The 17325-nt window shown below is 45.4% G+C and overlaps 1 protein-coding gene across 1 annotated transcript; it reads right to left on the bottom strand.

Annotated features, from left to right (window-relative positions):
- Positions 1 to 253: 253 nt before the first annotated feature.
- Positions 254 to 8503, bottom strand: CBLN4 (cerebellin 4 precursor). The gene is made up of 3 exons (XM_007464262.1): positions 6944 to 8503; positions 3900 to 4016; positions 254 to 1561 (listed from the first exon to the last, which is right to left on the bottom strand). The coding sequence occupies exons 1-3, from the start codon at positions 7232 to 7234 to the stop codon at positions 1364 to 1366; spliced, it is 606 nt and encodes a 201-aa protein (XP_007464324.1). The 5' UTR covers positions 7235 to 8503; the 3' UTR covers positions 254 to 1363.
- Positions 8504 to 17325: the final 8822 nt, after the last annotated feature.

Consider the following 17325-nt stretch of genomic DNA (forward strand, 5'->3'; position numbering starts at 1 on the left):
CCTCAATTCATTGATCCTCTTTTGCCAAGCTCACTGGATCTGGACAAATTAAACATAGTAAAGATTTCCTAAGCCAATTCAGAGTACATTCTCTAAAAATTCAGAAAGCTTTTCTTAAACTCCAAGACAAAGAAATGAGAGAAAGGTAGGAAGGACAGGAGCGAGGAAGGGAGAGAGGAAGGGTTGGTGAGAGAGAGAGAATAAATCATGTAAAACATATATTTCCAAATCCGAAAGGACAAAACAATTCAACTAACATATATTGACCTTTATTCTATAACAGAGACATAAATAATTTTATGAATTCATATGACCTATACAAAAGACAAAATAAGATATTGCACTAAGTTTAGCTTGGGCTATTTGGATTTCGTATTAACTAAACAGATAAATCTACACAATTTAAGGAGTTAAGGCAAAACCAGATGATACTTCGAACACAACAGGAGGTTTGAAAAATAGGTATAATTCGAAACAAGGGCATCCCATCTCCAGTTAATAAAGTGGTCATGTCTAAGGGGAAAAAAATCCCTTAGGTTCTTAAAAAGTGGTTATTATCAATCACGTTAATTAAAGTGAGAAATAAAGTGTAAGATTTCCCGTGGAGGAGAGAGCTGTGTTGCGGAGGTTTGAGGATTGAGCACTTAGAATTCGGGTAAAAGCAACTTTTTCCTTGTTATATTTATGATCTACTCTTCCTATTAGAAAATATAATTTGGAAAATATGACTCTTTCACATATAGAATTAAAATACAACTATGAAGCATTCTTTTTTAAAGGGAAGTCCTGATGCTGGCCTCAGAGAGTAAATCTGCAGACAAGCCATTACCCTATTTGTAGAGAAGACACAAAGCCAGCAGTTACCCTAAGAAAACCAAAAAAACGAATTCCAAAGCAATAAAAGCAAGTGAAACCAGTATATCAACACAGCACACAATTCTTTGGCAGTATCACACAAATCGTTGATTGAAGTCAGAACTTTTATACAGTTCGCTAATTCTCAGACCCAGTTGCCGGTCTTTGAAAACTAACTAAATAAAATGCCACATCTGCAACGAATTCAGTAATTCCAGGAAATTATATTCAGAATAAACCTTGCAGACAGCTTTGAACTGTTACACTTAAGCATAGATGGGTATCAACTGCTGTGAGTCCCGATCCAAGTACACTGAAACGCACACGCACAAAAATAACCTGTGGAGCTCAGTACGGCTTCAGACAGGCCTAGCATCCTTACAGGGAATCCATATTCACCCATGAGAAACCAAGAAAAGACATCAATCCAATGATGAGGAAATGATCTTCCAGGAAGTCAGGGGTGGGCCGCCCCTCACCCGGATGAACATCGCGAAGAAATCAAATTCTATAGGGGGAACACCAGAAAGCCAGAGAACGTGGAATACTGCCAGCCTCCGACCAAGTTACCTTTCTCCAGTTTTAGGTAAACCTTATCCTCTTTATCCAGATAGAGCAGGACCCCATTCGTGGCAGCCTCACGTGTAACGTCTTTATCCCCAGCAAAGGCAGATATTACTGGTTTTCCATTTAACATCAGGTTAACCTAAAAGGGAAAAAAAAAAAAACACACTGAAAATCTCTCTCTAAAGTCAAAACAAATGAATGAATAAAACAAAACAGAAACAGACTCACAGTTACAGAGAACAAACTAGGGTTACCAGTGAGGGGGGGGAAGTGGGAGAGCAAGATAGGGGTAGGGAATTAAGAAGTAAAAGCCACTATGTATCAAATAAATAGGCTACAAGGATATATTGCATAGCACAGGGAAATACAGACATTATTTTATAATAGCTTTAAATGGAATATAATCTCTAAAAATGTTGACTCACTATGTTGTACACCTGAAACTAATATTGTAGATGAAAGAAAAGAAAAGAAAGGAAGGAAGGAAGGAAGGAAAGAAAGAAAGAAAGAAAGAAAAGAAAAGAAAAGAAAGGAAGGAGAAAAGAAAGAAAGAAAGAAAGAAAGAAAGAAAGAAAGAAAGAAAGAAAGAAAGAAAGAAAAGAAAAGAAAAGAAAGGAAGGAGAAAAGAAAGAAGGAAAGAAAGAAAAAAAAGAAAGGAAGTCAAAGCATCTATGAGGGGCAGGGGGTAAAAAATAATGTCTAAAATGACCAACCTGGTAAAATAACTGATGTTCAGTAAATATATCCCTTTCCTTTCAAATTAGCAGATAGTGGTGGCTAGGCTTAGTATGATCTTACCAAGCTGATCTTTCTTAATTAAAAAAAAATTTTTTTTTAATTTCTCCCACAGAAATTTCCTTAAATGCTCACAAAAGAATACCATCCATGGAGAGCAACCTAGCCATGTGAAAACTGGCTTCCCTTCAGCACATAACTTAAGCCTACTATTGAATACTTTATTTACCTCTCGTATTCAGTAGCAAGTTTTTGGCAATGACGCGAGCCTGTGGCTTCCCAGTACATCAGCAAAAAGAGCCCCAGTGCCCTTTGCTCTGAGAAACCCAGGTACCGCAAGGTTCTACTAACATCCTTGCAGGTTTACTGTACCGCTGAGACATGCAGAGTGCTAAAAATCAGTTGAAATTATGGAATATATGTGTTGTGATTTCTTCATTTTCCCTGATAAGAAATGTGTATTAAAAATAATAATCACCACTACCACTGAAGATTTTAATGATGCATAATTAGCAAAGAATAAAATCAAATTTATTCCCTTCTCTCCTTACTACAATTTTGATTATACTGTGTTAAACATTACAAAAATTTCTAAATGTTGGGGCTTGGGAAAAGCTTTTCCATGGAAGCAAATTTGTTTACTAGATATTCATTCCTTTTATGTTAAAAATAATATTGAATAACTTAAATCTGAGACCTATCAATTTATCCATTCACTAGGATATGTAAAAGTAGTAGATAAGTGTGTAATCTATCATTCACATGGACATAGTATACAATACAAACACTGAACATACGATAAAAAGTTATCCTAGAATTCCATAGACATGTATTGGTGTTACTGGGTGCTGGCATGTTAGATACTATAGGAACTAGCTTCATCATTGTCCTTGAGTGTAAATTCAAGCCCGTTCCTTAGAAAGCACAACACAAAATATATTAACTGTGAAACTGCAATTGGTAAGAATTCACCAACATCAGAGTAACTGAGGATAAACTACTTAGAGAATAAGCACAGCACATCGTTTCTTTAAAAGTATATTGAATAATTGTTCCTTCATAGATTTATTCTCAGTCGTTAACTGTAGCTCATAATTTTAACGATGACAGCAAATTTGTTTTATCTATTTAGTAGTTACTTATAAAGCTCTGATAATCTTACTAGTTTTTTCCTTACAAATTCAGGTAATTTTTGCACATGCGTTAAAAGCAATCAAGATCTTATAAGGAGATTTGTGTCGCTGAATTTTTACTAAGCAATATATATATATATATTTTGTTGTTGTTGTTGTTGTTTTTGCGGTATGCGGGCCTCTCACGGTCATGGCCTCTCCCGTTGCGGAGCACAGGCTCCGGACGCGCAGGCTCAGCGGCCATGGATCACGGACGCAGCCGCTCCGCGGCACGTGGGATCCTCCCGGACCGGGGCACGAACCCGTGTCCCCTGCATCGGCAGGCGGACTCTCAACCACTGCACCACCAGGGAAGCCCTCTAAGCAATATTTTTTAAGTGACGTTGTTATTAAGGTAATAAGTTCAATTGCTTATTCTTCTATATGCTTCTTGTCACATGCCTTGATAGATGTTATTGGAAATTAAGTGTTTTAAAAATAAACTACTATAAAGATGATTGTTTATTTTTACAACGAAAACACATCTTTGGATAAATACTTAAATACATAACCCACTGCTGATAAACACTGTCGCTTGAGGGTACAGAGGGAACAGGTCGAAAGACATACCTGGATTGTTTGGCTCTGGTAGACTTTAATTACGTGAAAACTGAAACTGTAAATTCCTTTCCTTGGTGCTACAAAGACAGACTCCAGGGTGAAAAAATTACCCACATTTACTAGGATCTACAAATAAAAAGAATAAACAACAGTCAATTATTACAATATTCTCTTCTGTAAGTAAAATAAGTTTTCCTCCTTCCTTTTTCTTTTCCTTTCTTTTTTCTTTCTTTCTTAAGAAAGAAAACTAACTTTTAAAACCATAGAAAATAAAACATTGAGTTCTATTCCTTTTTCTTTAGTGACTTGGAAAATGGATTTGTATATTGGAAGGTTCTTCTGTCTTTTAAATGGTATAAGAAAAAATAAAGTAACAGCTTTGTAGTCATGCCTCAATTCCAGCAAGTCCCAATGGCTCTGGAAACATCTAGAAACATGTGAAGGCTTATAAATACTAGCTTTACCTTGAGAGTCAAATAAAAGGCTTCTGCCACATATTTACGTGCCCACCCTCTATGAGCCTTCACAGTGTCCAGAGGCGACGTGTCCAAGCCAGCCAACTGGCATCCATGGGCTCTCTGCAGTCATTCCCGGACACACCACACAGAGGTCTGGACACTCCCTCCACCGTGTGACATAATCCATGACACTGAACAGTTGGTACACAGAGTGAGCTGAATGCCCAGCCCTCCTCTGAGGCTCTGCCAAACCTCTGCTAAGCCCCACGGCCATTTGTTTCATTCCTATGCCATCCAGGCCTTAATTATAATATTTTGGCAATGACTCAGCCTTTGCAGGCTGCCAAAGAGTAGAGACTGTGAAATAGGTGGCCTTCTTGTGCTGCTCCCAGTGTTACCGTCATCCATTCCCTTATCAATCACCTGCTCTTTATTTAAAGTTCAAGGGGCAAAAACGAAGAGTGAGATAAAGCACTGGTTCCCAAGAAAACAACAGTGCACTCTGTATTCCGAAATGTTCGGCCTGATTCTACTGGTTATGAAATTAGCTCTGAATTTCAATAAGTGACCTCATAAGCTAAATGTCACATAGGTATGACCCTTCCTATGAAAAAGAGCAGGAGAATGTATGTGTGTGTGTGTGTGTGTGTGTGTATTGCAGGGGCGGAGGGCAGGAGACAACTAGGGTTTCTTCCATAAGTGGCATTCAAAAAAATCAGATGCCCTTCTAAAGATACATTTCCCCTATATCAATGGCAATCTGCTACTATCTCTTTTAAACACTACATTCATGCTAATATTAAGCCCTTTGCATAATTCCCTAAAGACATACTATTGCCTGTGAGCAATGCACCAGAATTATAGTGATGGTCAGGTAGCTGTACCAGGCTCAACCCCCAAATTAAAATGTATGTTTGTGTATCATTTTATTCTGAGATTACACCATTTTCCAAGTAAGCATCAGATTTCTTTCTCTGACCCGAATGATCAGTGGTCTTTCAACAACAAATCACAAGCTATGCAATAATTCCTAACAGAGATTTTACAAAGATTTGTTTAAGCGCATTCAAAATAATTTGAGGTACTTAGCAGGGACTTCCTGAATCAGATACAAGTAGCATAATTCATTAGCAATAATGGAACTGGCTGATTAGTGTTGACTACACATAAGGCTGGATGCTGACTCTACATTGTAATTAGAGCATCCAAGCACATCGAGATTTATAACTAAATGTGTCTTGTTGTCTCTAAGATGCATGGGCACCCGGAACAGAAGAACAAACCCCTCTCCTCTTCTAACTGACAGAAAGGTCACTGAAAAGAATGCACTGTACAGAGGATAGTGCGATGTCCACAGTATTTAATTAATGCATTGACATACAAACCAGGGGTCGTGCTAGACTTCATTTACATCAAGACGGAAAATACTGCACCAAAACCCCAAAGGGGCTGCTTAATTCTTTTAAAATGATGGCTATTCAATAGGAAGCCCCAGAGAGGCATTCTCTGTCTTCCGCCAGCTGGAGAGTATATTACTTAGGAACAATTAAGTAAGGAATAGAAATGTCACCTCATCCCTTCCCTGGCACGTCCTGCAGCACCACTTAACCTGTGCTCTTGCCCATGGGGCACACAACTGTGAACTACACATACGACTTTGGAATTTAAAAGACTCTGGGTGCTGTTGACGTTGAAATGATACCCCTGGAGTCTGATTTCAGTTTTAAGACTCCTTACTAAGCTGATATCCTGGGGTTTCTCATCAGCCAAACGCCAGAGCTCCAGATCGCTAAAAAAACAAGCCACAGCTTTCATCAGTTCCTCCCCCACCCCCTATCCTCAGCCCCCAAGTCTGTCTTTCCCCACTAATTTGCATGTCTCTGGAAGGACCGGAGCAGGGGAAGGGAGAACGGCTCCCCAGCGCTTCCCTATGGGAGCTCAGTGCAGCTGCCCGATTCCTTTTCCTCTCCTTCTCTCAACTTTTCTCCAAGTAGCAGAGAAGGGCTTTCCGCTGCAGCGGTACCTGCAATGTATATGGGGATCCTGGCGGCGGAAAGGTGGGCGAGATGAGACCGGGGCCACAGCTTCCCACACTCCCCAGCCACCCGCGAGATCTCTGCAGAGATCTCTTTGGGGAGACGCTTCTCTACCTGGGAGAAACAAATCATTTTTCCAGCATCAGAGAGAGTACTGTGCCCGAGAATGGCCTCGGCGGCACCCGCAGAGGAGTCTGAGCCAGGGGGCCAAGCTCTGGCCAAGAGATTTCGAGGTCCAGGGACCAGGATCCTGCCAGGTCCTATGGACCTGTTGCTGTTAAACTTGTGCTGAGCTCTCGACGCCCAGCTCTACACCCCCGGCCTCTCTCCCACCACCCCAGCAGCTCTTCCGGAGGCCCAGAGGGAACGGGGCGGGGGTGGGGGGTGCGGGGTGGTGGCGGGAGAGACATCTGAAGTTTCAGACCAAGAGCTTTGCGGAGGCGAGTGCCGCACGATCCCCCACATCGCAATCAGAGCAGCTCAACCCGGGTCTGAGCTGCCTGGACATCGCTCCTCCCGCCACCGGACTCCGGACACCCCGCATCCCTCGGGGTCTGACCTGATCGAAGTAAATGATGCGCGTCTTGTTGCTCATCTCCGATGGCTCGTGGTTGGTGCTCCGCACCGCCGAGAAGGCGACCTTGGAGTTAGCCGCCCGGACCGAGATCCCCAGAGGGGAGGAAGAGGAGCCCTTGGAGTCCGTGGCCGGGTTCGAGTCGCACACCACGAGGCACTTGCCTTCCAGCACGATGGGCTCCGTGTCGTTCTGCGCCCAGACGGCCAGCCCGGGCAGAGTGAGGGCCAGCAGCACAGCCGGCACCACGGACAGCGCCCGGCCCCCGGAGCCCATGGTGAGCCTCGTGGGCAGCCGGCTGGCGCTTCTGCTCGCCCGCGACGCCTCCTACCCCGGTACCCCGGAGCTCGGGAAGATGCCCGTGGCTAGATCGACAGCGCTGCGGGAACGGCGGCGGCGGCGCGCACACTTCCAATCCTGTGGTTTGAAGTCAAAGTCTCCCCTCGCGCTCTCTCGCTGGCTCTGCTACCTTTGTCCTTTAAGGAGCTCATGCAGAACCCCCTATACCCCACCCTCCTCCGCCCAAGAATCAGCCCTGCCTGGGGCCCCTGCACCCACCCTTGTTCCTAGACATCTAAAAGTCACCAAACCCTCACATTCACACCTCAAAGAGGAAAATGATAAATTCCCCAAACCCAGTCACCCCCGGGTGAACCACGAAGCAGGAAAAACGAAGGAGACTCAGAGAAGCCACGGGGACGGTGGATGCCGAGCGGTGCCCGTGTCGGTCCAGTACGTGTCTGGCTCGCGGCAGGGACGAATTACAGAAGCAGAAGGTGTTTCCCGGATTGGGAAGAACGCGAGGCTGTGTTCATGGCCAGGTCTCTAGCGACTCTCAATTTCGCTTAGCCAGAAATTCCCCAAAGCTTGGTGTCTCTCGGAAGTCGGCAGCTGCGCACTGGCTGGCCGGGTCCCCAGCACGGAAAGCACGAATTCGCGGGATCAGTTCTCAGCTGCAGGGCGGCTCGGCCGGTGGGGTCCTCTCCTGCGTCGGCCGCACGCCCGGAGTCCCTGCGCACAACTTTCTCTGTCCTCGCGCAGCCGGGAGAGCGCGAGGCGGGCACACGCGCGCTATTTATAGGAGCGCACGTCCGGCTGGGGTTGGCTTCTAGCTCAACCCGCCGGCTCCCGGGAAAGGGGAAGAAGGAGTCCGGTGACCCCAGCTGAGCAGCTGCTGTCTGGCGCTTAACGCACCCCGGGGCAAGCGGGGCGCACAGCACTGCTGGCTGCCAGGGTCTGCGGCCACCCAGCCCCGGGGAGCGCGCAGCTGGGAGACTGTACCCAGGGAGAGGCGCCCGCCGCCCTGCGCCTGGCCCAGCTCCGCGCCTGCTCGCTCCCTCCTCGGTCTGGGCAGGCGGAGGGGGCTGAGGCTCCCCTCGCCCCTCCCGAGCACCGGACTCCGCCGCCGAGCGCCCTCCGAGCGGAGCGCGGCGCTGCCAGCCCCGGCTGCGAAGCTGGATGGGCGGCAGCGGCCTCGCGCGGCGCGCTGCTTGGCACCTGGGGACCCACGCCGCCGTCCCGACCGCGCCTTGCCCAGAGACTGCCTCCCCAAGCCCTAGGGCCTGGCGAGCTCCGGGAAGCCTTGGGACGGACCAAAGCCGCTGGGGGCCACTGGGAGAAGGTGCCTCAGGCCTTCCGCTCCGGGAAGAGGAGCCTCAAAAGCTTCTGGGCGCGCCTTCCCACCCACACCGCGAATCCACCCCAGGCAAAGCCAGAAAAAGAGAGAGGGAGTTAACGCAGCAAGAATCAGCCCTCCGGAACCTTCCCCCTAAAAAATGCCAACCCCCTCCTGAGAATACCCCACCTTTCTCCCTCTTGATGTTCCTCGCCCTCCCCCCGCCCCGTGCCACCCCATTGCCACCTTGGCCTCTGACTGGCAAGGTTTATCTTCCTCTTCCAGCAGCCATCACTGGGAGGGAAAGGCTTGTCTCTCTGATAGGCTGCATGAACTTGGCCAAGTCACTTACCCTTTCTGAGAGAGGGATTCCACTAATTAAGGTCCCATCAGCCCGCTGGTTCTATGATGCTTTGGAGTCATGTCACTCCCTTCCCAAATTCCTTTTAGTGTCCCAGCTGCCAGAGGACAGGCCCCACATCTTTAATCAAAACAGCATCCCCATCAGCCATTCAGAGCTCCTAGAAATGTACTGACTAATTATTCATTGAAGGGGTGTTTACTGAGCATTGTCTCCCGTACAGATGGCTTTCTAGTCCTTCCTGAAAGAAGAACAGCCTCCTTAGCATGGATTCAAGTCCCTCCACAACAGAAGCCAGACCAGCATCTCCAGGCTTGTCCCCTCATTAAGGCCCTTCCAAAGGGCTGGGTGTTGAGCCAGAAGCATTGCACTGCAGCTCCAATTGTTAAAATAGTAAATACTCCTACTGGTTGGTATTTCCCTAGCCCTTAGCTCCCTATAATCTTGCAACTAAAGAGTTGGTGCCTGGAGCCAAAGGGGCCCCCAGATTCTCCTCCAATGGGGCCAGTATCAGTTCTGCTTTCCAGGTGCTCCTGCTGTGCTAGTTGTAACAATGTTGAATGTCACTAATCTAAGCTACAACCAAAAAGAGTGAACTGGTGCCTTCTGAAAACGGCCACCATTTCCCCCAGCCCAAGCCGAGGGTAGCTTTTCACCTGAACCCTTGCTGCACTTTGTAACTCTCTCCCGGCTTCTACCACAGTTTGCCTGGACAGCAGCTGAGATTTCTTCTCGTTTGATGCTGCCTTTGGAGGACAGGGGCTGGGTCTAGTTTGGTTCCCGGCTTGCGAAAGTAATTTGCCTTCCTTGTCCAAAACAGCTGCTTAGTAACTAAGACCTGGGCTGTTCAATTTCAGGCTGGAAGGAGTTTGAGAAAAAAAGCTCTGTTGACTACAGAATTGTTAAATTGTCAATAAGTTGTCTTCCCTACCAACCCCAATATATTATCTCTGTGTCCTTTTCTTCTCTAGGCATTTTTCTTTCTGCAAGAACTCAGATTTAAAGAAACGTCTTCCCTCCCTCCTCTTTTCCTCTCCAAAAGTACTCATTTCCTAGCCCCCTAATCCAGCAGAGTGACCATATCAGGGACTCAATAATTGATTGTGAAATGATTGGCTCTCCAGATAGAATGTCAGTATCAGTCATTCACCTTATAGTATAAACTGGCTTAAATAAATCTCTCTCGGTAAAATTTAAATTCAGGCCTCCTGGGTAACTGGAGATGAAAGTCTTGGCTTCTTACTAAAAGATGTTCCCCTATTCAGGGTGTTCTAAAGATGTGGAACACCACATTTTCTTTGACTCCTCCTGAGAGACCCTATCTGATATTGTAAAGCACAGAGTCCTGTCTCCCTTTCCCACCATGGGCGATTGAACAAGGATAGCCCCTGTATTCTAGGGCTGTCAATCCATTTGATGCCAGAGATCCATGACTTATATGTCCTGACTCAACCAGATAAGGTGGGGCTGCTAGATTTTCTCTCTCTAGGATCTGAATGGGACACTGATATGGCTTCCAGTAAGCACTGGGTCCTGCAGAGGAGAGGTCTATAGTCTCCTGAACTGGCCGTCTAAGGGCCATGTCAAGTTTAAGCAGAGGAGCATGCCGGAAGAAATAGGAGGACGGACCACACTTGTAGACGGGGGCCGATTCTCTGCACTTCTGAGAAATGGAAGGGGTGAGGGAGTGAACAGTAAATCTCCAGCTCGTTAACTCCTACTCACAAGACATCCAGCAACCTGGAGTTTCTTGAGAGCCTCCTGCATCCCTGTTAATAAAACTGATTTCACTTGAGCTAGTTTTAGTAACCTACTACTGTTCCTTGCCATCCAGAATCCTCATTAGAACAATGTCCCAGAAATCATACCACATAAGCCCATGCATCTCCTGCCAAAAGACATTAACAAATCCAATCCCCTGCCTGTGGGAAATGTTTTCCTAACATTTTGGGAACGGAAGCATCACCTGCTCCCCAGCCCTACTCCAGCCCCAGCATCCCCAGGCGGAAAGAAACAGGATCAAGTCCAAGTTTCATTCCAGCCACAACACAGATCTCTCTCCCTCCCTCCCTTCCTTCCTTCCTCCTCCCTCCCTCTCTCTCTCTCTCTCTCTTTCTTTCTTTTGGAAGATGTACTATTTTAAGAACCTAGTTGTGATTGTGACCCAAATGTTTCACTTTCCTGAGATTCCCAGATTGCATTTGATGCTAGGAGTTTTGTTGCTAGACCTTTAGCAATTTCATTTCTCTGCGCTTGTGCTCAACGTAAAGTAAATTAGTAGAAGTAAATTAAAATCTGAACTGGTCTTGCATAGGAAAGCAATACTCCTGTGGTCAGTAACATTCCATTGTATTTACATACCTCATCTTCTTTACCCATTCATCCATCCATTCACGGACATTTAGGTTGCTTCCATGTCTTGGCTATTGTGAACAGTAGCACTATGAACATTGGGGTGCATGTATCTTTTCAAATTAGAGTTTTCATCTTTTCCGGATATATGTCCAGAAGTGGGATTGCTGGATCGTATGGTCACTTTATTTTTAGTTTTTTAAGGAACCTCCATACTGCTTTCCATAGTGGATGCACCAATTTACATTCCCACCAACAGTGTAGGAGGGTTCCCTTTTCTCCATATCCTCGCCAGCATTTACTATTTGTAGACTTTTTGACGATGGCCTTTCTGACTGGTGTGCAGTGATACCTCATTGTAGTTTTGATTTGCATTTCTCTAATAATTAGCGATATTGAGCATCTATTCATGTGCCTATTGCCCATCTGTTTGTCTTCTTTGTAGAAATGTCTCTTTAGGTCTTCTGCCCATCTTTTGATTAAGTTGTTTGTTATTTTTGATAGGGGGCGTGAAATGTTTCATCCATGCTTAGGTCCAAGAAAGGGAGGCCAATGAGGCAATGGGGATTTACTGGAAGGACTGTATTTTACAGAGTCCAAGGGCAAAACTGACCCTTGGGAATGTAATGAAGCCTTGTGGATAACTCAAAATGTTGCCTTTCCTCTATCTATCTATCTATCTCCGTCTCTCTATCTTTCTCTCTCTTTGGCACATCTGCATTATTCTTTTGCTCACTGCAATCTAGCCTTCTCTGAAGCCTACATGATAGACGGTGGCAACTGACACTCCCAAATTTTACACATAACAGATCCATCCACCCAGAGGATGCCCCCAAATCCCAGGGAAGAGACTCACTGCCCCATCTGGGATCACATGTCCGCCCCTTGCAGTGCACCCACAATGATTCCCACAACTAGGTATGTGGAAAATTGGAGCAGGGTCCAGAGGAGAGTACAATTCCTAAAAAATGCTACAAGTAATATGTGGTGAAGTGAAAAGGAACAAGATACAGATTAATTTGTAATGTGTGACTCCATGTTAACAGACTGTAATTGTATATAGATATGGATATGTTTGAAAAAGCAAAGGAAAACTATGAAAGGCTAGACAGCAAATTGTTAACAGTAGAGAAACAGAATAAAAGGAAAAGAAACTGTTAATTTTACTTCAGCTGTTTATGATTTGGATGGCCACAGTAATCATATATTACCTTGTGATTCACATTTAATACAGTTTTTTAAAGGAAGAGGGTGCTGGGAAGACCACCCAATAGAAATCTACTACATTGACTTTTTTCATAATTTAAACTTAAAGTTTGGAGAGAAAAGGAACTAACATTCCTTCTCATAAGCAGCACTGGTTGAAGAGCAATTTCCTTTCTTTTGTTATATTGATCCAACTCTAAAAAATCACTCACTCAAAGTCTAGGAAGATGCCCAGACATATAAAGCCTCCCAGTCTACATTTAAGAAAAAAAAGTACATTGCAAACTGGTAAAGCTCATGAGTCATATCAAAATAGCTGATTACATTTTAGATTCAACTCAGCATGGTATGTGCCTGTGGCCATGTTAGTTTCAGTTGAAACTAACTGAAGGAGGATCTGAATGTAGAGTCCAAACCAATAGCTTCTACTCTTAAGAATCTGCTGGGAGGGGCTTCCCTGGTGGCGCAGTGGTTGAGAATCCGCCTGCCGATGCAGGGGACGCCGGTTCGAGCCCCGGTCCGGAAAGATCCCACATGCCGCAGAGCAACTAACCTGTGCGCCGCCACAACTACTGAAGCCCGTGTACCTAGAGCCCATGCTCCGCAACACGATAAGCCACCGCAATGAGAGGCCCGCGCACCGCAATGAAGAGTAGCCCCTGCTCGCCGCCAACTAGAGAAAGCCCGCGCGCAGGAACAAAGACCCGACGTGGCCAAAAATAAAATAAATAAATTAAATAATTAAAAAAAAAAAAAGAATCTGCTGGGAGGCTTATGACCAATGCAGATTCTCTGGCCCTCGTCTGAGAGGACAGCTCTGCCCACTTCGTGGGAATCTGTTTCTTAACTAGCACCTGGGTGAATCTGAAGCAGACGGTGCTTTGACTTTGTAGATGCCACTGGTGGGGTGCATCCCCCAAGGGTCCATGTGCGGTCAGGTTCATTATCCCTTTGGCTGAAAATAGGGCATTTAGAATCAGCTTCACCTCCTACTAGCTTTACGACCACGGGAGAAGTTACAGACCTTCCTTCAGCGGGAAAATTGCAAGCATAAAGATAATACTCAGCCCAGAGTCATGGTGGGGATTGAACAGAGAAACGTAAACAGGGCGCTTAGCACAGTATCAGGCGATTAATTAAAGGTAGCGACTATTATCATTAATTTTTGGAATCTATTCATGACTAAAGGCGAGAGGGCACCATAGCACCCTGGACCAAGGCCCATCAATTGTTTGTGAGCACCAGCCACAACTTAACCTCACAGACATTATAATGAGGGAGAAAGCAGCTTCCCCAAGTGTGGGAGAGACTGAAGGTCCAGAAACCCAGTGCAGAGACAATAACCAAGGCCAAGTTTGCGGGCAAGCCATCGCCGTCAGGTGAGTGCCTGAGTTCTAGAGTGATGAGGCTGAAGTGAGTTCATCTGCAATAATTCTGCCTGGTTAAAGGCTCTAACGTGAAGCTAAGGCACCAGGCAGGTTTGTGAGCTTCCTGTAAGAATGGACAGAGAGTTTGGTTTTCATTTTATTTCTTTCTTCCCCATTCCCTTAATCACTGGATCTCATCACTGAGTATCTGAAAGACACATTTAGCAGAAATCAATTCTCCCAACTGAAGAGTAACAGGAAGTGAAGAACGGGTGGCCAGAAACAGTCATTAGAGCAACAGAGCAACCAGAAAGCCCTGTGGGGATGGCGGGGAGACACCTGAGCCAGACAGAGGTATCTTGAGGAGCTGGTAGTCCATCTATTTATGTGGCAGTTGGCGGGTCCTAGACACTTAATTTCCCTGAGTTTAACCGTGCATCTGCGGGAGAGAGAGAGAAACAGCTTTAATCCACAAGGTAACCCTTCTCTCTACCACCCTCCACGGCACCTGCCCGGAGTGAGTGTGGGATGGGAGGCGTGAATCAGCTGAGGCAGCTGACAGTCTCGGCTCCCACTGTCTCTCTCAGATGAGCATATTGCGTGGCTGAGTGTGAGTCTAGTGTTTAAAGAGAAGTATTTTCCTACAACATGGCCACTAAAAGCAAGCCAACCACTTCTGGCTCTCAGCTGAAGAAAAGGCAATCTGTTTTGACTCTAAAGGAAAAGCTACCTATGGTGGCTCCCTGACAGCTGCTGTGTCAGCCACCACGGTGAGAATTCCAAGAGGATTTTCAAGGGTATGTTTGACCCTAAGTAATGTTTCCCTTGTGCACTAACTTTAGAATCTAACCCTGGAATACAATGCAACTCCACTGGTTTTTTCCTTTGTTTAGGGAAACCTCAATTGCTGGTAACTTCTCCTATTTAATTGCCACCGCTCATCTGAGAGATGGATCTTATTACCCCCATTTCACAGATGAGGAAAGAGAGGGCCTGAGAAGCTGCTGCCAAAGGGATGGATTTGATTGCAGGACACCTGTCTTCTTGTCCAAAGGTCCTTCCCCCCTAAGACCACACAAGAAGGTTGAAACAAAAACGTAAAGGGCTTCTGGTACGCTCAGAACTATTTTTTGTCAGTTGAACCAAATTCAGAAGAGAAACTGACAGTATTCCTAGAATTATTAATATCAGTAGAGAGAAAGCAGGAGTGAAACTTATGGCAGAAGACATTTGAAGACAGGCTTCAAATCACAGAATTTTTTATAAAAGCTATTGACCACAAACTCAAGGTGGAGTAATATATGTGGTATATATATACATATGTGTATATATATTAAAATATATAATAAATTAAATAATATATATGGTTTATATATATGCAATTAGATAAGTGGTTAGATCATCTTATGACCTTCTCATAGCTTTATGTGCTTTTCACTTACAGCGCTCACCAGAGTTGCAATTTTACATTCATTGTCTTGTCCTGTGACTCAAACTGTCTTCCCTACTGTGCTGTAAGTTCCATGAGGGCAGAAGTGGGCTGCTATTTGCGCATCATAACTGATTCCCCAGAACAGTTCCTGGCACATAGTCCAGGAGTGTTAGATGTTTGCTGAAGTTAATGAATAAAGCGGTGTGGCATAGATTCTAACTCTGTCTACCTTCTCTGAGTGTACTTCCAACTACAACACTAGACAGTTTCAAACATTAACTCATGTTTTCTCTAAGAAGCTCATGCATTCTTCGTGCTGTGTAATAAGCCATCCTTCTGTACCTGGGAATTTGATATGTTTCTGGGGAAAGTGTTGTTAAGTAGCTCTTCTGTTCCCTGGACACCCAACAGCTGTGCCTTGTTTTCTATTCCTCATGCTGGGTTGTATCTTCACTTTTGGCCATGCTACCAGCTCGGCCACTTTCTTATCCACCACTGGGGTTATGACGATGCCTCTTCTTTGCTAGGTTGTGGGCTCAGTGAAGCAAAATCTGCCCTTTGCCTGCTAATTGGGTACCTGCAGGATTCTAGGAACAAATCCAAAGTGAGAGGCTATGGCTTCTGAATCCATTGGCTTCTGGCTATTTCGGCTGGCTGTGAGCATCCCAAGTGACAAACAATACGCCGACTAACTTGACTTTCTTGGCCATCTGTCTGTTGGCTAAATAACTACCTCTTGGATAGACCAACTCATCAATTAGGCAGCTGGTGTTTTGGCGATTGACTGAGCTGAACAACTTCTGGGCTGGGTCCAATATTTCCTGACCACACATAAAAAATGAATTTCACAGGGCTTCGAATGAGCTTTGTAGAGTCTTTATAAAGCAAAAGAGATAAGAACAGCAAAGTGAATGAGGAAATAGATGGGCTGTACTTTAGAGTGCAGCTTTGTAAGGCATGAGTCACTCTGAATTTTCCCCTTGTGGCTGTATCTCATTCTCTCTCCCTCTCGCCTTTCCATGCATCCTCTGCTTTTCTTCTTTTCTAACCCTCTTCCCATATTTTTTTGTCTCAAGTTCTTAGTCTTATACTCCCTTCAACCAATATATAATTAGGGCTTAGAGGGGACTAGGTGATGGTAGCAAACTCAAGTGCTTTTGGGGGGCTGGGGGGGCCCCTTGCTGTTCTCTTTGGTTACTCAACATCAGAAACCTCTTCCTCTGTCTGGGGACCCTTCCTCCTTATGAAGCAGAGCCCGTCTCCCACCACAGAAGCTGAAAGCACCAAATACTCATGTTCAGCTTCCCTTGCAGCTAGGGTGCAAGCATGTGGACCCAAACTCTGCAAATCAGACACACCCACCCCAGACGCTGAATTTGAAGTCTGTGAGAGGTGAGCAGGGAGCTGGCAGAACCCCTTCTAGGGAAAGTGGCTGCTGGTGCCACAGTTCTGGGACAGAGCCAGCATCACGTACCTAGAGCAGGGGATACGGGTGCAGCGTGCCTCAGGGTCTGTGCTCAGGGGCCATGGCTGTCCTGTCTCAGTGGCCTCAGTTCAGTAGCAGAAGTTATGAGCTAGGGTGTCACTCCTGGCTGCATCAGATCCAACCCAGTTCTCCAGTTCTCTAAGATATTCTGTGAACCACTGAATGCACTTTAATAAATTCCTTTTCTACTGAAATTAGCCAGTCAGCTTTGGTTGCTTGCAACTGTGAGTCCAGATGGACACCGGGGCTAATCAGGGACCATAAATGGGTGACATCAGCAGGAGGTAACTCTGAAAAGGTAGATCATCTACACCTCATCTCCAGCAGGCAGCTGCTAGTAAACCTGGTACAATGCCAGATATTTGATTTTCCAGTAGAAAGATAAATTCAGATTTTCTGGTGAAACTCCCACTTTTAGATTTTAGCAACTAGTTCAAAAATGTTTGGGGGCTACCCAAACATGAGTGTAAGCTACAAATAGCTCCAGAACTGCCAGCCTGCATCCTCTTTACTTTTTTTTTTTTTTTTTTTTGCAGTACGCAGGCCTC

Source organism: Lipotes vexillifer, unplaced genomic scaffold (genome assembly GCF_000442215.2).
Source record: "Lipotes vexillifer unplaced genomic scaffold, Lipotes_vexillifer_v1.1 scaffold417, whole genome shotgun sequence".
In the NCBI taxonomy this organism is placed as follows: domain Eukaryota; kingdom Metazoa; phylum Chordata; class Mammalia; order Artiodactyla; family Lipotidae; genus Lipotes; species Lipotes vexillifer.